Source organism: Physeter macrocephalus, chromosome 3 (genome assembly GCF_002837175.3).
Source record: "Physeter macrocephalus isolate SW-GA chromosome 3, ASM283717v5, whole genome shotgun sequence".
NCBI lineage: Eukaryota > Metazoa > Chordata > Mammalia > Artiodactyla > Physeteridae > Physeter > Physeter macrocephalus.
The window spans coordinates 30971878-30991149 of record NC_041216.1 but is presented as its reverse complement, the minus strand read 5'-3'; the positions used below and the strand labels follow the sequence as shown (position 1 = coordinate 30991149).

General features: G+C 57.9%; 1 protein-coding gene across 1 annotated transcript in view; it reads left to right on the top strand.

Annotated features, from left to right (window-relative positions):
* The window catches only part of TTC34 (tetratricopeptide repeat domain 34), a 25884-nt gene extending 7455 nt beyond the window's left edge, over positions 1-18429 (top strand). Inside the window, exons 4-11 of the mRNA XM_028484276.1 lie at positions 4557-4624; positions 4732-5578; positions 7035-7260; positions 8404-8608; positions 9480-9646; positions 13648-13918; positions 14710-14924; positions 17703-18429. Of these exons, the coding sequence (XP_028340077.1) occupies positions 4557-4624; positions 4732-5578; positions 7035-7260; positions 8404-8608; positions 9480-9646; positions 13648-13918; positions 14710-14924; positions 17703-18230 (2527 nt within the window). The 3' untranslated portion in view covers positions 18231-18429. The remainder of the gene's footprint in view (positions 1-4556; positions 4625-4731; positions 5579-7034; positions 7261-8403; positions 8609-9479; positions 9647-13647; positions 13919-14709; positions 14925-17702) is intronic.
* The last annotated feature ends 843 nt before the right edge of the window (positions 18430-19272 follow it).

Here is a 19272-nt window from a genome sequence, read left to right as displayed (position 1 = left end):
AAACTGAGTTAAATAATACAAGACTTATAGTTTTATGTTTCTGTAATAACACAATTTACTACATTCATTAATGGAAGAAAGAAGAATATATTATCATTGCAATAAATTAGGGAAAAGTATTTTATAATATTTAACATCTCCAAAACGTAAACAACCAGGAACAGAAGAAAGCTTACTTAACTGCAAAAGATAAAATCTATCAAAACCTACCAAAATATCATACTTAATGTGATATTTTAGAATCAAGAACACGGTGGCTTCCCACTCCCCCATTTATCCATCATTGCTCTAGAGATGCTAGCCAAGGCAATGAGGGAAAAGAATGTAAGACTAGAAAGGAAGCGATAAAGCAACCATTGTTTCAGACTATATAATTAGCTATGTAGAAACCCCAACAGAAACAACAAAAATGTATTAGATATAGGAATAGAATTTAACAGGAGATACAAAAAGTATTTATGTTTATAGGCACCAGCAACAAATAGAAACTTTATGGGGTTTTTTTGTTTGTTTTGTTTGTTTGTTTCTTTAGATTTATTTATTTTTTTAACATCTTTATTAGAGTATAATTGCTTTACAATGGTGTGTTAGTTTCTGCTTTATAACAAAGTGAATCAGGTATACATACACATATATCCCCATATCCCCTCCCTCTTGCGTCTCCCTCCCACCCTCCCTATCCCACCCCTCTAGGTGGTCACAAAGCACCGAGCTGATCTCCCTGTGCTATGCGGCTGCTTCCCACTAGCTATCTCGTCCATGCCACTCTCTCACTTCGTCCCAGCTTACCCTTCCCCCTCCCCGCGTCCTCAAGTCCATGCTCTACGTCTGCATCTTTATTCCTGTCCTGCCCCTAGGTTCTTCAGAACCTTTTTTTTTTTTAAGTTTCCATATGTATGTGTTAGCAGACTTTATGGTTTTAAAATACACCATTTACTGTAGCAAAAGAAAATAATTTCTTTCAATGAGTCATATGACTTAATGGAGAACACTATAAAACTTTATTGAAAGAGAATAAGTGGGCTTCCCTGGTGGCGCAGTGGTTGCGCGTCCGCCTGCCGATGCAGGGGAACCGGGTTCGCGCCCCGGTCCGGGAGGATCCCGCGTGCCGCGGAGCGGCTGGGCCCGTGAGCCGTGGCCGCCGAGCCTGCGCGTCCGGAGCCTGTGCTCCGCAACGGGAGAGGCCGCAGCAGAGGGAGGCCCGCATACCGCAAAAAAAATAAAATAAAATAAAAAAGAAAGAGAATAAGTTATACGTATATAAGCAGAGAGATAGTCGCTGTCCATTGATAGGAACACTTGATATTATAATAGAAGAGCAAAGGACCAGTAATAGACAAGACAGAGAAGAATAAGCGGAAGCAGAGGAGGAGGAGGAGGGAGGGGCGAGGGGAGCCGGAGGGGAGAAGAGGGAGAAGAAAGTAGTGGTATAAGGATCTTCTCTACCAGTTAATACAGAGCTATGTTAATCAATGCAGAAGGATACTGACTTAAGGGACAGATAGATAGACTAATAAAACCACTAGAGAGGTTAGAAATAGACCTATAGTTGTCCGGAACTTAATATGTGAGAGGGTGCATTGCAAATCTACGGGGAAAAGAGGACCATTATCCAATGCATGGTGCTGATTCTCTACCTCAAACCATGCAGAAAAAAGTAAATTCCAGGTGAATCATGGTAATAGCTAAGTTTTACAGTTTCTAAGAGAAAATATGAGAGAACAGCTGAAGACTTCTGTGTACAGCTGGGCTTCTTAAGGTACAACAAAAGTGGAAACAGTAAAGCAAAATTTGATACGTTTGATTAAACTGAAAATTTTAAACTTCTGTTTTGCCCATAACTATAGAAAATGAGAGGAGAATCCACAACAGAAGAAAATATTTGCAAAATATTCAGTGGGCAAAAGATGAGTACCCAGAGTATTTGAAGAATTCCTACATATCAATAAGGAAAAAAAAAAAAATCCAGAATAAGAATTGGCAAATGCATTTCCCAAAAGAGAAAACACAGATGGCTAATAAACGTGCAGAAAATATTCAACATCATACTAATGATACAAATGCAAATTAAAACAATGAGACACCACTTTCTACCCACCAGATTGGCAAGCAAGGTTTTGTAAATAAATGAGCCTTTACCAGCAATCAGGAAAATGAAAATTAAAACAACAGTGGGGTAGCATTATAGCATTTTATATTCCCCCACCGCCAGATTTTCAAAATTTTTAAATCTAACAATAAAAGATTCTGGCTTTCAATAATGGTGAAGTAGCTGGACTGAACTGTGTGTCCCACATATAATTATAAAATTGGGGCATAACATAAAATGCAAATATCTGGCAACCGAACAGTGACCAAATGCAGGGAGAAACTGGAGACAGACCCCTAAAAGATGAAGACTCTATACAACAAAAGCTTGCAGTTTTTTGCCGCCTCAAGCCATGTTTTATAAATGTAGGACAGAAAGTTGCCATTTTACTGGCTTGAGATATCATATGACAGAAGCTGGGGATGAGAAAAGTGACTGTAAAGTTAGAAGGGAAATCCTGAAAAACAGAGAGCCACATTCAAGGGGGAAGGGAGGTGAGACCCCAAATCTGTGTATTAAAGGCACTTAAATCCTCAGCTGACCACTGAACTATACACACATGGGAGAGACTGGATGGCCTAAAAAAGCAACAACTGGAAGCTGCAAGAACGAAATGGAGATTTCAGCTGCTGTACAATAAAGAAGACAGAGAATTTGGAGTTTGATCCTAGCCAATTTAACTGCCTGCTAAAACAAAATTCAGTTCTCTTCAGGGGAACACAACTGAACCCAGAGTCTCTACAAAGCATCAACCAGATGTCTAGTGTACAATTTAAAAACTTACTAGGCATGCCAAGAGACAGGAAAATAAAAGGTGAGCCAGTCAGGAGAAAAAGAAGTCAACAGAAACTGACCTCAAGATGATCCCAGGGCTGAAATTAGCAGACTAAGGACTTTAAAGGAACTGTTATAAATATATTCAAGGACTAAAGGAAAATATGGTCATAGTGAATGAACAGTTGTGGAATCTCAGTAGATAGGTGGGAACTATGAAAAAAAAAAAAAAAAAAGAACCAAATGGAGATTCCAGAATTGAAAAACACAACTGAAATGAACAATTCAGAGCACATTGGAGACAGCAGAAGAGCCAGTGAACTTGAGATACAGTAGAAAGTACTCAATAGGAAGAACAGAAAGAAGGTGAGCAGAACCTTGGAGACCTATGCGACAATATCTGGAAGTTTAATGTGTGCAACTGGCGTCTCAGAAACAGGGCAGAGAACGCACTTCCATGTGGGTAAATAATCACCGGCCCCCCCGGCCCCATGGGCTCTCCCTAGGATCCACGAACTATTGCAAAAGTCAGGGACACAGGTGTTCTCTTCAGGACTTAGTAAATGACAGGGAAGTCTCAAAGTTTCTTTAAATTTGGCCCCCAGGAGTAGACTGGGTGACCTTGTTGTTGGTTGGTTGGTTGGTTGATCTCAGGGTGCAAGATGCTTCTTTTACGTGGCTATGTGCTGTGTTGTGACACTTAACTCACAACGGCAACGGGGCAGGGCGCAGCAACTTCGCTTCCATGCAGACGTGAAGGTTATGTGCCCCCTCCTGTTTCAGTGTAAAGGATTATTACTGTTGCGGCTGTTGAGTTAGGTTATAAGGAAAGCTTCTGAAGGAGTCTGTGCAAAAGGCACTGAAGTGGAGGTTCAGTGCCCCAGCAGTGTGACTCGCCGGGCCCTGAGAACTCCCCTCCCCAGCAGCACTTTCCTGACCTATAATACTATACGGGTGGGCACCCATGACCTTGAGCTCCTACCAGCACTGACTTTTCTGTGATTCTTTCAACGGCATGCACCTGCCTGGCAGGGATGGGGTGGCCTGGCTTTCTTTACCAGTCGGAAAGCCCCCATTCACACAAGGCCCCATTCACATGTTTACGCTGCTCGGATACAAAGCACGGGGACGGTGGAGGTGAGGCCGCTGCTGGTGGGAAAGCTCACTGAGTGACGCCACCCACCCGTCCTGATTCCAGGCCTGGACACACATTAGTCCGTTCAATCCTCGCGGGCCTGTGAATGGAGACTATCCCCATTCCCACTATAAAGCAGAAAAGGAAACTGAGGCACGGCAAGATGCCGTAAATCCCCACGCCCCCCGCTCTTTAAGCGGCATTGGGTGCATGAGCCCTCTTTTTCCGGAACCTGATGGGGTGACCTCATCTCAAAGAGGGAAGCCCTGGCTCCCGCTGTAGCCAAAGAAGACATGAAACAGAGATGCTGCCGTGACACCTGGCCCCTGAAACGTCACAGGCTCAGAACCTCAGCTCCGACCTGGGGGAGCAGGGGTGGAGTGGGGTTGCTCTCCGAAGAGGGAACTCAGCCCTAAAATCCATGCCTGAAAGTGCCAGGGGTGTTGTGACGAAAAGTCCAGGGCGGCTGGGCTGGCTGTGAACCCGCGTGGCGAGCAGCGCTGGGGAGGCCACCCTGGCTGCCCCCTCCTGAGCCCTCTCTGTCCCCGATGGGCTCAGGGCCTCCTGCCAGCACTCATCCTTCCGGTACCATGCCCTGGGCTTCCGGGAGACTCGGGGGAATCGCCGTGAGACGCTTCAGAAGGTCCCGGCACTGGAGGGCTAGGGTCTGCAGGTGGCTCCCCTGGAGGACGTGGCCCAAAAGGCAGGACCGACACCTCTGTCCTCTCCCCAGGTGAGCGTCGGGCCACCCTGCTGGTCACCCGCGCCGCCGCGACCTTCCTCCTGGACAGCGGGGCCCCGGACCTCCTTCGGGACCTGCACGAGGCCTTCTGCGAGAGGCCCTCAGCGGCGCGGAGGCAGTTAGAGGCCGTGCTCTCGGCCGGGGACCGGGAGCGTCTGCGGGCGCAGGTGCGGGAGGCCGCGGACGTAGGCTTCGCGCGCTTCCAGGAGACCGTGCGGAGCCGCCCCGAGCTCCGCGAGGACTCGGGCCGCGAGCTGCTGGCCCCGGTGACCCACGCGCTCCGGGTCCTGTGGCGCCTGGCCCCGCCCGGGGCGCTCCCGGCACTGGGCACCCGGCTGGCCGAGTGCCTGCTGCTGCGGGGGGACGCGGCGGGCGCTCGGGCTCTGTGCGAGCGCTTGCTGCGGCCCTGGCGCACCGGGGACCGTGCACGGGACCGGGCCGGGGACCGCGCGCCCCTGCTGGCGCTGCGCGGCTTCTGCGCGCTGCACGCCGGCGACGCGGGGCGCGCCCAGGAGGACTTCCAGGCGGTGGTGGAGCTGGGCCCGCCGCACCCTGGCAGCTGCGTGCGAGCCCTGTGCGGCCGCGGGCTGCTGCGGGTGCTGGCGGGCAGTGCGTTCCTGGGCGCGCTGGACTATGTCACCGCCTGCCGCCTGCGGCCCGAGGAAGCTCTGCTTGTCACAAAGGCCTACGTGCCCTGGAACCAGCGGGGGCTGCTAATGACCGTGCTGCGGGAGGAGGGCCGCAGGATGCTGCAGCGGAGGCCGCAGCCGGGATCCGAGAGCGGGCCGGGCCGCAGGAGCAAGGCTGCGGAGACCGACAGCCGCGCTGCGCAGGAAGGGTAAAAACTAGACCCGTGCGCGCCTGGGGCTGCTGCATTCTGGTCTCCTCCAAGTTAGTCGCGGTGTGTTTCCTACTACTTTACAGTAAACTGAGGCAGGGAGCTGCTAGGTGATTTCCTTAAAGCTTTGGTGGCAGATTTAGCGCCAGGGCCCGGATCTTAGGACCCTCGGTCCCAAAGGGCAGGATGCATGATGGATTTAGTTGTCAAAGAAAATTAGAAACGCAAAAATGGGAATGAAAAAATAGAACTTACCTGTCATCCCACTGTTACGTTTCCTTGTTGTTTCTCCTTGTGCATATAGAGTCCACAAAACTGAATTTGCGCTCTATGTGCAAATACATCCCACCTTTTTTACTCCCTAGATCATGAACACTTCTTTGGTCACTAGATAACGTTTCTTGGGCAGCCCCATAGCTCATCCTGTAAATGTGCCATCAGTCCTTCGGGCATTCCAGTGTGTCTGCTCTTAGTTATAACGCATCCCGGGTAATCTCCAGCCTATGCAATGTTCTGCGCTACAGATGGAGACGGAGGTGGAGCTCCCGGGTCAGAGAACACAGCCCCCGTGAGGCCCTTGACTTTGGAGCTGCCCACCTGCCCGTCAGTCCACACGCCCCAGCCCTCACGCTCCTTTTGCAAAATTCTTTGCCAGCCCAGTCGGTTAACCTGCAGCTGTTTTGACTTGCATTTCTCTGGTAGCTGGGAGGTGGCGGGAAGGTGTTTTAGCAAAGCTAAAAGCACTGAGCTGAGGGGCCCCTGGGGGGGGGGCGTGTTTGACGTCAGCCCCCTCGCCCCTACACGCACGCACAGGCACGCACACACGCACACGCACGCACACACGCGCACGCACGCACACGCACGCACGCACGCAGGCTTCCTCGGCCCCCTAGTTCCTTAACGTGCATTGCTTTGATTTGATGGTGAGGAGGACCTTTCTTGTAAGAGATGTGGGGCCCTTTATAGCTTTTCTCTCTGGGAACTGTAACATTTGAGGCTCTGGCCCCTTTTCGCAGTGGGAGAGCCTTCTCATTCCCAAGAGAGGACCAGGATCATTCCACGTGCAGCCTGGGTGTTAATATATCCAGCTCGGCCTCCAGCACCCTTGAGCCCTGCAAGGCCGACATTTTTATCCTGTTTTTGCAGAAAAGAAAACTAAGGCAGCGTTGGCTGGGGGTCAGCATACAGCCTCAATTTCTCATCTGTAAAATGCCCACCCTACGGGGTGGGGGAGAATGGGAGGTGAGGGCCAAGGGCTGTACGTCGCAAAGGGCAGCCATGCACTCTGGGGACGGCACGAGGGTCCTTCCAGCAGGAACCTGGTCCCTGAGGTCCCGCGGGAAGGGCGCTGCCTGGACCAGGTTTAGGGGATAGGATTTGCCTGCAGCCTGCCTCCCTGGGCAGGTGAAAGGGGTGAGGGCAGGGGTCAGCCCTCTCCCAGCTGCTCTCCCCACAGGGACGCCCGTGGCGTGTACCAGCTGGCCATGCTCCTGATGGAGCTGGACACGGAGGATGAGGCTTCGCGCCTCCTGGCGGCCGATGCCCTGTACCGCCTGGGCCGCCTGGACGACGCCCACAAGGCCCTGCTGGTGGCCCTCTCCCGAAGGCCTCAGGCGGCCCCTGTGCTGGTGCGGCTGGCCCTGCTGCAGCTCCGGAGGGGCTTCTCCTATGATGCCAGCCAGGTGAGGAGGCCCCGGTGGGCCACAGCAGGGCAGACGGAAACAGGGCACAGCTCTGTGGAGGGCACCAGGCGTCCACCGGCCCTTGCCCAACACCCTGCAGCCCAGACTTGAGAACAGGCAGAGCTTGTCCCAGCCCCGGTCTGCCACCTCCGGCAGGTGCCTCACCTCTCTGACCCTCAGTCTCCTCATCTGTGCCCTGTTCTTTCAGGTTCTCAGGAGAATTAGCTGCAGCAGGTACCCCAGGGCCCAGCTGGGTTCCAGCATGCAGTGGTCCTCTGTATTTGCTTTTCTTGTGTTGTGAAGAAAAAGGGCCATGAGTTGGGTGTAAGCAGAGCTTAGTCCCAAGTAAACTAGGCTTGGAGGTGACCCTGTCCCAGGGAGGGGGGAGAGCAGAGGAGCCCCAGGCCCTCAAGCCCTGTTGCCTCCCCTCCCTCAGGGGTTACGAGGGCTTCCTGTTGGAACGCGGCAGAAGATGATGTTCCAGGGCGAGATTCAGGCTTTGGGGCCAGGGCTGTGGGGCCTGCCAGCTTCCCTCTTCCGCCCTGGCCTGGTCTGGGTTCTGGTCTCCCTGCGCTGGGCCACAGGGGTGGGAGGGAAGGATGCTCTGGGACCGGTGTCCACACAGGTGCAGCCAGCAGGGGCAGCGTCGGGCAGGCCTCTGTGAAGTTCTGTCTCCCCGAGGGTCTCGCTCCTGCCAGAGCAGGGACTGATTCCAGGGCTTTTGCTCTGCACCTTCTAAGGACTCCCTGGGCGCTCTGTCACTTTACGACTTGAAAGCCCCCTTTCCGCAAACTTCTCAGACCTGTGGCGCATGGGCCCGTGAGGCGAGGCGAGGTCTCCATGTCACCGAGGAGGCACGGCTTAGGGACACTGGGGCCGCCCCCCGCCCCAGCCTCCTGACACTCAGCAGAGGAGCAGCCCAGAGCGGGGCCCACACCTCCCGACCCAGTTTTTCCTGTGCTCAGCTCTGGCAACCCGCAGTCCCTGCCCCCATGGGCCACGCCCCCCCCCACGAGCCACGCCCCCACGAGCCACGCCCTTGCGGGCTGCATCCCTGAGCCACACCCCTGCACGGAGGATGGGGGTGGACTGGTCTGGCCTGGGGCACAGGGAGGACCCGTGGTGACGCCCCTGCCCCTGCAGCTGGTGAAGAAGGTGGTCCAGTCTGGAGACACAGCCTGCCTCCAGCCCACCCTGGACGTCTTCCGCCACGAGGACCGCCAGCTGCTGCAGGGCCACTGCCACGCGAGGGCCCTGGCCATCCTGCAGGCACGACCTGGCGGCGCCGAGGGCAGGGCCCACACCAGGGAGGCCATCACCTACCTCTCTCTGGCCATCTTTGCTGCAGGTAGGAGCCGCCCTCGTACCCCCGGGGCCCCCGCCCTGTGCCAGGTGCCCGGGGGCAAGGGGAGCCTCTGCCATGCGGGGGAGGGGTGTGGTCAGGCACCAGGGAGTCTGGGCGTGTGCTTGGCTCCGGGGTGTGGTGCACTCCGGGGCCACGCCCTGCAGGGAGCGCGCTAACGCCTAGGAGAGGGCCCAACCAGCTGGGACCTGAGCTGGGACCCCTCCTGAATCCTGGGCGGCCATGGCGCGCACCCAGGGCCCTGAGGGTGGAAGGGCCAGACTCAGCTGAGGCCCTTCTCCCAGCTCAACCCCTCTCCCTCCATCCGTGGGGGATGAGGGCCCCACTCCCCTAAGCCCTTCTTAGGAATAGCGGGGGCAGCTCTGTGTGTGTGCGCCTGGTCTCCCGCTCGCCCAGCCCACCCACCGCGCCCTGCCCTAGGCGCAGGAGGGTCAGAGTTGGGCCTTCTCGGCCTGGCACCTTCACGGCTGCAGTCGTTCTGTGACCTGCCCCGTGGACCCTTCCCCCAAGCCCCGCCCCTCCCCTGGCCTCACTTCAGATGCAGCCGCAGCGCCCCCTCCTCTCAGAAGCCCCCTCTGAGTGTCCGCCACCCCTCCCAGATGCCACCCGTCCTGGCGGAGAGCCCCGCGTCCCTCAGCCAGGGCCCCCGGATCAATGCAGACTGCTGCTCCCTGGTGTGTGTGGTGGCCAGCAGTCTGTGAGCTCCCTAGGTGACCCCGAAGCTGCTGCACCCCCTCCCCCTGCCCCTTTCAGCACCGGGACAGGTGCAGTAACTCCTGGATGAGGGCAGATGCACTGAAGCCGGCCGTGCCCAGCCGCCGAGGTCGCGCCCTGACGCCACACCCCCTTCCTCCAGGGAGTCAGGCAAGTGAGTCCCTGCTCACCCGCGCCCGCTGTTACGGGCTCCTGGGCCAGAAGAAGACGGCCATGTTCGACTTCACGTCCGTGCTAAGGGCGGAGCCGAGGAACGCGCGGGCGCTGTGCGGACGGGCGCTCCTGCACCTGGCCCTGGGCCAGCAGAAGGTACGGGCCCACCCTCCCCACCTGGGGCTGGGCACGTGCGGGTGCCCAGGGTAGGCGCCGCCCTCCTTCTCAGCCCCCCGCAGAGAGGAAGCAGGGCCAGGCCGTCTGAGCGCCAGTCATCCATCAAAACCCCGCCTGTACTGGGGCTCACGGGAGCCTCACCATCACATCCCTGGTTTGGAGGAGTCTTTCCCTTCCATCTGCAGAGTCCCCGTGCCCCCCCACCCGGCTTCAGTCAGCATGGACTGATGTGCAAAGCCTCAGCATTACTAGGGCGTCCCCCACCTTACAGTAATGAGACCTCCGCTGCCCCCTTGGGTGCCACTCTGAGCTGTCTACACAGGGCCTGTGGATTTGGGTGGTCAGCGTGCAGGCGCAGGGGTGGGAAGCGGTCCACTGCAGGTCCAGGGCAGATCCTTTCCAAAGGGAACACGTGCAGCCCTGGATAAGGGCACTCTGCAGCCAAGAGCAATGTCATTGGTGAATAACTGAAATCGATTGTCTGCCCTGATGCTTCGCTGGGCCCAAGTACAGCCCAGAGGTATCCTGCCTGCCGGGTTTCTGAATTTCTTAAGGGCTGGAGTCCTAGGAGACAAGGAAAAATGATCCAAGATGCCACTGGGATGACAGCATTTCAAGATGGCGCTTCTGCCTGTCAGGGTGTCTGTGTTTCCCCCAAGGGCACTGGCAGCCTGATTTCTGTTCCAGCCGGGCACACTCTTGTGCCTGGGAGCCCAACCCTCTGCAGGCCCCTTCCTGTTCCGGGAAAGCACCTGTAGTTCTCAGGGACAAGCCCATTAAACAGAGATGGGATTCAGCCAGGAGAGCCCTACTGCAGGAGGCGGACCCCTTGGAAACCCACCCCTGGGTGATCTCGACGTGCCAGCAGCTCCCCCGAGAGGTGCCTCAGAAACGTGCCCCCTGCTGCTCTGTCTAGGGCAGCAGGGCATGTGGCAGGGAAAGTCAGCCTGGATGTCTGTGAGTCAGGATGAGGGAGCAGGGGCAACCCCACGTCGTCACACCCATGAACTTCCTCCTCCTGGAGATGGGCTGAGGCCAAGCGCCCACACACCCTCTGGCCCTTCACCGAGAGAGGAGCTCTGAGCCAGCCTGCCGGGCTCCAGAATCCAGAGCCCTGCTCCCCCACCTCTAACTTTCTGATCAAGTCCTGTAGCATCTCTGAGCCTTGTTTCAACGTCAGTAAAATAAGGGGGGTGGGGTGCTTGTTCAAGCCATCAATGGTCAGCCTTGAGGGGGTTGTTTATTCAGTGCCGTCAGATACTCAGCGTGGTGCCTGGTCCCTAATGAGGGCTCCGTATGTGGCAGCTGGAATCCCCTTGAGCCAGCACAGAATTGGACCTTCCAAGCTGATCAGCTTTACCACTGGCCAGCACCAGGGTCACGTAGGGCCCCGGTCATAGTGTAGGAAGGGTTGCAGAGGACCGTCTTTCCATCCACCCATCTAAGGGCTCTGTCTCTCCAAGACCTTCATCCCCCACACACCTGCTCCAGGAGAACCCCATCCCTGGACTTTAAAAGTATCTAGGCAAACTTCCAGTGCTGGCTAGGAGAGGGTAGCTGGTATTGGGCTGCTGAAAACATAACATCTGGATAAAATACATGACAACTGTCTTCCGGCCCTGAACAACAGGCAGTGGAGAACTGCCATCCCAGAGGAAAGGGAGACCACACAAGGGGAGTCCAAGGGGAGCCCCACGATAACCTTTCTGCCTGGGGAGGCTTTCCTGTTACTGCACAGGGAGGTGGGGCAGTCAGCTTGCTGAGCTGAGGAGGCAGAGACGGGGGTTCCAGGCTGCTGCAGTGGCTGGAATTTGCAAGGAAAGGCAATGGAGAACATGGGGCTGTGCAGAGAAGTCTTCATGGGATTCCAAGTGGTTCTTGTCTGAGTCTGGGCTGCACATGCAGGGGCCCAGCAGAGCTCGCCCGTGGCAGGAGATGTTGGAATTCTGACCCTGCCAGAGCAGAGACCTTTCTGAATACCTTGGGCACTTCGCTGAGACCACATCCTAAGTAAAGGTCATATCTTAGGACTAAGTTCAAAACTGAAATGGACCTGCCCTCACAAGGAACAAAACCAAGTCTAGCAGAACCAAAATGACCCACCAGAATAAAACACAACCTCCTTAACGAGAGGGTGACATAGTCCAGACTCCCTACAATGTACCATCCACAATGTCCGGCCCCAAATCAAAAACTGCTAGACACACAGAGAACCGGGAAATGTGACCAATAATAAGGAAACTAAGTACTCAATAGAAACAGATGTTGATCTTGAACAGCCACCTCAAGATGGCTCAGATGCTGGAATTAGCATACAAGGATGTTAAAACAGTGATTGTAAACATGTGAAGAACTTCAAGGAAAATTTTTTCATAATGAGTGAACAGATGGGGAATCCTAGCAGAGAAATGGAAACTTTTGAGAAGAATCAAGTGGAAATACCGGAGCTGAAAAGTATATCTAAAATTTTTAATTTACCGGATGCACTTAACAGCTGGTTGGAAACTGCCGAAGAAACGGAGAGTAAAATTGAGGATGGACCAATACAAATTACCCTATCTGAAGAACAGATCGGGGAAAAGGATTTTTTGTTGCTGTTTTTTGCGGTACGCGGGCCTCTCGCTGTTGTGGCCTCTCCCGTTGCGGAGCACAGGCTCCAGACGCGCAGGCTCAGCGGCCATGGCTCACGGGCCCAGCCGCTCCGCGGCACGTGGGATCTTCCCGGACCGGGGCACGAACGCGTGTCCCCTGCGTCGGCAGGCGGACTCTCAACCACTGCTCCACCAGGGAAGCCCGGAAAAGGATTTTTTTTAATGAAGAGAGCTTCAGTGACCTCTGGGATGATTCCAAGCAGTCCAGTATACATATAACTATAGTCCCAGAGAAGAAAGAATGGGGCAAAAATATATGCATATATGTATATATGTATATGTATTTGAAGAAATAATGGCAGAAAATTTTCCAAGAGGCTCAACAAATCCCCAGATGATAAACACAAAAAGAACCACACCTAGGCACACCTTGATCAAATTTCTGAAAACAAAAGATAAAGAGAACGTATTCAAGGCAGCCAGTGGGAAAAAGAAACATTACATACAGCAGTATGAAAAAATGACTGACTTGTCATAGAAACAATGGAAGCCAGAAGACAATGGAATGGTGTCTTGAAAGACACATATTTTGGGGACTTCCCCAGCCGTCCAGGGGTTAAGCCTCCACGCTTCCACTGCAGCAGGCACGGGTTTGATCCCTGGTCAGGGAATTAAGATCCCACATGCCACACAGCAGGGCCAAAAAATAAAGGTACGTATTGTCACCTTATAGGACAACTGCCAAGAAATGTTAGTGAGGCAGAGTTAAAAGGCCAACGGAGGAACTAAAATAAAATACTAAAGCTATTCGATTAACCCAAAAGAAGGCAGAAAGGGAGGGGAAAAACCAAAACAAAAGACACCTAGAAAACCAATAGGAGGGTGGACCTGAAGGTGACTCCACGGCTCCCGACCGTTGGCCAGGTCAGAGGTCAGATGCAAAGGACTCACCAGGGTCAAGGCTCTCCTAAAGGGGCCCAGCCTCCCCCCTGGCCTCGTGTGCTTCCACAGCACAGTCAGGGCCTCTAGACTCCTCCCCCGCCACTCCAAGCTGCAGACTCAGCCCCTGGCCCGTAGCCCTTCTGGTACCAGCCCAAGCCCACCCCTGTGCCACAGCGGGTCCTTTATCAGTGTGGCCCTTCTGGGGTCCCAGACCGTTTCCCCCGTCCAGAACGCTGATACGCTTGCCCCGGTTTCACCACGCCCTCCTCGACTGCTCACCATACGGGCCCTCCTGTTGGCTGACCCCCACTCCCACCCCACGGTGGGAGGGCAGGAGCTGGGCCATCTGCCCGTTCTGGTGTCGCCAACACCCGGCACCAAGAGGAACACGACAGGTACCCAGCTGGGACCACTTCTGCCGCCCACCCTGCCCTCCTCCCCTCGCAGGAGGCTGTGGACGACATCCTCTCGGCTCTGAAGCTCAGCCCGAGAACGGCGGTCCCTGAGATCCGCTCTCTGAAGCCAGAGGTCCAGGCCCTCATCACGCAGGGCCTCTCATCCCGCTGCCGGGCCCTCCTGATCCAGCTGCCGGACACAGGGGCCCGCCTGAGCAACGAGGACACCCAGAGCCTCCTGGCCGCGGGGGAAGCCCTGATCGAAATCGATGCCGGGCAGCCCAGCTGGCACATCCTCCTGGCAGACGTGCTGGCTGCAGTGGGTATGTGTCAGCCCGGACATGAAGAACATGGGCGCCCGTCCCTGCTCCTCCCACCCCTGGATCCTTTTCTGTAAAACGGGAGAAAGAGACTCAGGACTCAATGGCTTGTAAGGTCTCTTCCACCCTGAATCCCAGGACCTGGTCCCCGTCCCCGTGTGGGTCCTCCGTGTGGCTTTGCCCACTGGGAGGTGAGACAAAGGAGTGATTTGCGGATTCGTAAAAGGCTCGGACGCTCAGGCCTCCTCATTAACGCATGCATTTATTCGGCAGATGTTTACTGAGTGCCCTGTTCTAGGTGAGATTGTCTTAGGCCCACACGTGTCGGTCTTCCCTGCAAAATCTTGAAAATATTTCAGCACTAATTTGAAAGGGAGACCTCTCCGCAGCCTGCGTTCACAGGCCTGTCATCGTCACTCCCCAGCCTGTGAGATGCCCCCGCCAAGGCCTCCAGGGCCTCCGGGGCTGCTCTAGTCCCGTGCAGCTCTGCTCAGGAGAGACAGCAGGTCCTTGCAGTGGCCATGGTGAGGGGCTTAGAGTCCTGCTACGCCACCTGGGGCTCAGAGAGTTTAGTGACTGCCCCCAAGTCGAGGGGCTGGGTCATCGGGTGAGTCCGGGTGAGCGAGCGACATGGTGTCACCGTGCCCCTCCGCTCCCTGCCCCTTCCTTCTGGTGCCGAGCCCCTCCATCAGCCAGCCACTCCCAGAGCCAGCACCAAGAAAGGCTGAACTGGGCTTCCCAGTGGCCCCCCTGCCCCAGCTCCACCCTGACTGTCCTTCCCCAATCCCTGACAGGCAGCTTTGAGAAGGCCGGCGCCCGCCTGCAAAGAGTCCTGCACCTGGCCCCTGCTTCAGAGGCGGCCCGGGCCCGGCGTGGCCTGCTGCGGCTCAAGAAGGGTGATGTGCCGGCCGCCACGCAGGACCTGCAGCGTCTGGCAGAGACAGACGCCCAGGACCTCGGCTTCCTGCTGCATCTCCTGGAGGCCTCGGAGAGGCAGAGCCTCGCCCAGGTGGGCACAGCACCCCACGGAGGCCCCAGCCCCTCTCCAGCACCTCGGGTGGGAGACCCCCAGGCCCGGGGCTCCGGGTAGTGCTGAACTCCCCGTGCGCCTGATCTCACTTGGACACGGGGTGGCATGGAGGTTCAAGCGGGAGGCACCCGGATCTGGCCAGCTCAAGCCCTGACACCCCCAGAGACCTCAGGGCTTCTTTACATGAGGCATACAAGCCACAGCTGCCTCGGGGTCAGGGAGAGGGAGGGGACCCCATCCTCAGAGCCAGACTGAGCCAGGCAGGAACACCGGGCCCTCGTTGGAAGCCCACCCCAACCCCCAGGTCAGGCCAGGAAAGGCGTGTCTCTCCCAGTGAGCACATGGGTGGCGGGCCAGCTCCTGCCCCTGGTGAGCTGAGAGGCACCCTGCAGGGATGTCGGGCTGGGGCTGCTGCCTCTTCGGGTGGATGATCGTTCCACTGCCCATTTGACACGAACAAAGAGCGCCCTCCACCAGGCCTTGGGTGGGGCCCCTGCCTGCACTGTGGCCCTGGCAACTTGGTGGGGGGGGACCGTTTGGGGGAGGGCGAGTTCACTTCAGAGGGTGAAAGTGTAAGGAAGACCCTGAGACAGGGCAGCGGGGGTGCGAGGCGGCCCTGGAGGTGAGACCACGGCGACAGATAGGCCAAGGCAAAAGCCTGGAGGCAAGAAAGATCTCAGAGTGTTCAGGAAACAAGTGGGCAAAATGCAGCTGGTGTGGAGTGCAGGAGGAGGGGCTTGGGGTGGGGGGCAGAGAGAAGGGTGTCCTCCATTCTGGTCTGGCCACCTTATTGCCTTCACTTGCTGGAGGCAGGAGCAGGAGAGGCAGGGCTGGGGGAATGGAAACTGCAGAGTGGCTTTCCCTGCAGTGGCTGAATTTAACCTTTTCTTTTTTTGGAGGGGGTGGGCGGTGAAGGGACCAGCAGGTTGGAGTGGGGAGGGGCCAAAAGCATCAGCCGGTGAATCAGACCCCTGCGCGGCCTGGGGCAAGTATTTCACCTCCTTATGCTTCCGTGGGCTCTATCACTCAGGGTCCTTCAGGAAAACTAAAACCGCACTGTTTCAACGAGGGGGTCAATAGGGGAGCTGGCTAAATGAGCATTACGGACGGAAGGAGTGAAGCGAGCAATGGGTCATGCAGGGCGACAGCCCTGGTAGGGCTGAGGGGGCCAAGTAGCGAGTTAACAAGGCCTAGAACAGAGGAGCGGCCGCGGAGCCCGGGGATGTCGGAGGAGGGGGCCTGGCTGGGGACTCAGAGCCTTGAGGCGGGGGAAGGGGGGGCTCTAAGCTGGGAGCGGGGAGCTAGGTGAGCGTCTATGAGTTCACAAGGCGGGGCTGGGCAGGGCTCTGTCCCTGCGTTCAAACGACGGCCTGGGCCCGGAGGAGAGCACTATGCAGGGCCGCCTGGAGCCCAGATTCGGTGCCGCGAGAATTCGCTCGACGTTAGGCCGTGGCCGGGCGACGAGGGCCGACCCGGAAGTGAGACGGAAGTAGTGGCGCCCCGTTTCCGGCAATAGTACGGCTGCGCGGCGGGTGGCTCCGCCCTTCTCCCCAGCTCCGGGAGGACCACGCAGAGCCCGTGGGGAGGGCGCTGCACGGAAAGGACGGGTTGTCGGTCCTCGTCGCCCAGCAGGGCCGAACTGGCTCCAGCCCGGGCTCCGGCCTCCCGCCAGCCTGTGTGCGCGGTCGGGCTGGTGGGAAGACAGGACCACGCGTTCACCCCGCCGGGTGCTGGGTGCCCTGTGCTCTCCTGGGGACAGGCGGGGAGCGGGGACGTTGCTACCACCTGGCTGCATGGAAGAGGGAGCAGCAGGAGAGGGAGGGTCTGGAATGTGCCCGTTCAGTCCGTGGGGAGCCAGTGTGGGTTCTTGGGAGCAGGAGGAGACGAATCAGGCAAGCGGATTTATCCGGGGCAGTTCGGGGGAAGAGGTAAGGCAATTTGGCAGGTTTGGAGAGTGGGCTTTAGTCACACTCAGAAAAGGAGAGTGAGCCTGGGGGGCAGAGGAGAGGCATCGGCCCTCGGGGCTGCGCCATCCAGACGGGGGCAGCAGGGGACTCAAGCCAGCTGTCCGCGGGGAGAGAAGTGCTAGGGTGGACAGCGCCCTCTGATCTCTGGCCTTGCCCTGCAGCATCCAGCGAGGCTGAGGCCGAGTCCACCACAGCCCTCCTGGACGCACCGCTCTGCCCGTCTCAGGGGAGCAAACGCATCCCCAGCCCCTGGGTCATGCTGGCAGGCGCTGGCAGTGCAGGGGGCGCCCGGAGAGTGTCTCCCTGGCCTTGACTCTGGCTCCACGGGGCCTGCGGGAGCAGCTCGTTGGTTAGCAAAGTGAGAAGCACAGTAACGCAAAGCAGACCCTGCTTTTCTGACCCGGGGCGCAGGCGGAGGCTCGAGGAGCGGGCTGAGCAGAGGCTGTGTTTGCTTCTGTCCTCGGGGCCAGGGCAGCCTCGGTAGGGCAGGAGGCTGGGAAGAGCGGAGGGAAGGGGAGGGCAAGGAGGGGGTCGCCCAGGTAAGAGAAGCTGCGCCCGCAGGTGGGGCAGTAGGGCTGTGCGAAGGGGGAGGGCGCCTTCTGAGCAGGGCCCGCCTCCGGGAGAGCTTGCAGGGTGGAGGGACTGCAGCGGGTGGCCTCTGCCCTGCGCCCCCACCCCTTCCAGAGGGAGCTGGCAGCTTCTGCCTGGGGCACAAGCAGCGGCCAGCCCGTGAGGGGCCTTCAGTGTTCTGGGTTGGCCTGACCTGCCTCCCTCCGTCCTCTCTGTGCAGGCCGCAGCCCAGGAAGCTGACACCCTCATGAACTCAGGGCGGCCCGGCCAGGCGCTGGGCTACTGCTCACTGGCCATCCTGGCGGGTGGCGGTAGCGCTTGTCACCTGCGCCGGCGGGCTGCCTGCCTAGCCGAGCTACGGGAGTTTGGCCGGGCACTCGGGGACCTGGACCGCGTGCTCCGAGAGGGTTCAGGGGACGGTGACCTCCAGGCACGGGCGGAGGACTTCTGCTCCCAGGGCCGCCTGCTTCTGAGCCTGGGGGACGAGGCCGGGGCCGCCGGGGCCTTTGCCCAGGCCCTCAGGCTGGCGCCTGCCCTAGCCCAGAGCAAGCTGTGGCAGCAGCCAGGCCGGGCCCCCACTGCCCACGCGCTCCTGTGCAGGGCGCAGCACTGCCTGGATGAGCAGCGCTACACAGAGGCCTGGACGGCAGCCGAGGGCGGCCTCCTGGTGGACCCGGAGCACGGTGGCCTGAAGAGACTGAAGGCGAGAATCCGGAGGGAGGCATCCTCGGGCTGCCGGCTCCACTGACCCAGCGCTCCCCAGGCCCAGCCGTGGGGCCACCCTGTCGTTAGCATTTCTCATCCGGACCTGGGGTGCACCCCGCCCCAGATCAGGGAGGTGCTCGCCCACCCTCCCCCGCCCCAGTCCTGGGGTGGGCTGGTGACAGCCAGCCTCGGGAAGCAGAGCGGAGAGCTCCCCGCTTGCCTGAGTCACCATCCCAGGAGGCTCAGACACCCTCCCCTCAACAGCAACCTGGTCTCCAAAGCTGCGTCCCTCTTTGCCCCAACGTGGGGCTCGGGCCTCAGAGAGCAGCCCCAGTCCTGTCCCTGGCTTGGGACCTGCAGGTTGGACGGGGTTCAGGCCGGCCCCTCGTGGCCCTGGGGAGACGGTGCCAGCCCAGGAAGCCCTTCTCCAGGTGTGAAGCAGCCCTTGACCCTGGCCTGACGTTCGGGCCAGCCTCCTGCAGGGCCTGGGCCCCCTCAAGGACAAAACTCCCAAGCTGGGCCGCAAACCCACGCTTTCATCAAGGCTGTTCTCCAGGAACCCAGTGCCTCCTCCGCCACCTGCCATGCAGAGCCCTCCGCCCCCCGAGGGGCCTCTGATGGGTAGAGCAGCCAGGCGTCTCCTCGGCAGGTCTCCGGCAAAGCTGCCTGGTGTCAAGGCGCTTCCTACGTGGATTAAACTTAGCCACCCCCGCCCACCACAGTCTGCTTGGAAAACCTCTCCTGGAGGGAGCGGAGAAGCCCACCCTTGTCCCATCACCGGGGGTTTCAAAGAAGCCAGGTCCGAGTCACGCGGTTTTTGTCTCCTGTTCCCAAATGCAACTGCTGGACAGGCCATCGGGTAAAGCGGGGGACCAGGGGGTGCATTCGCCCCTGCTGTCCTCCCCCCAAGACGTCCTGCCCTCATCCTTCCCCTTAAGGCCAGAGATCCTCACGCTGAGCCTGCAGGTGCCCGACTCGCCACAGCTCTCCAGGACCTGATGCTCTTTGCAGAGCCCCCGATGTGCCTCCCAGCCCCGGCTGCTCACTGCTGAGCTGGGGGCTGAGAAGCCAGGCCTGATGTGTCC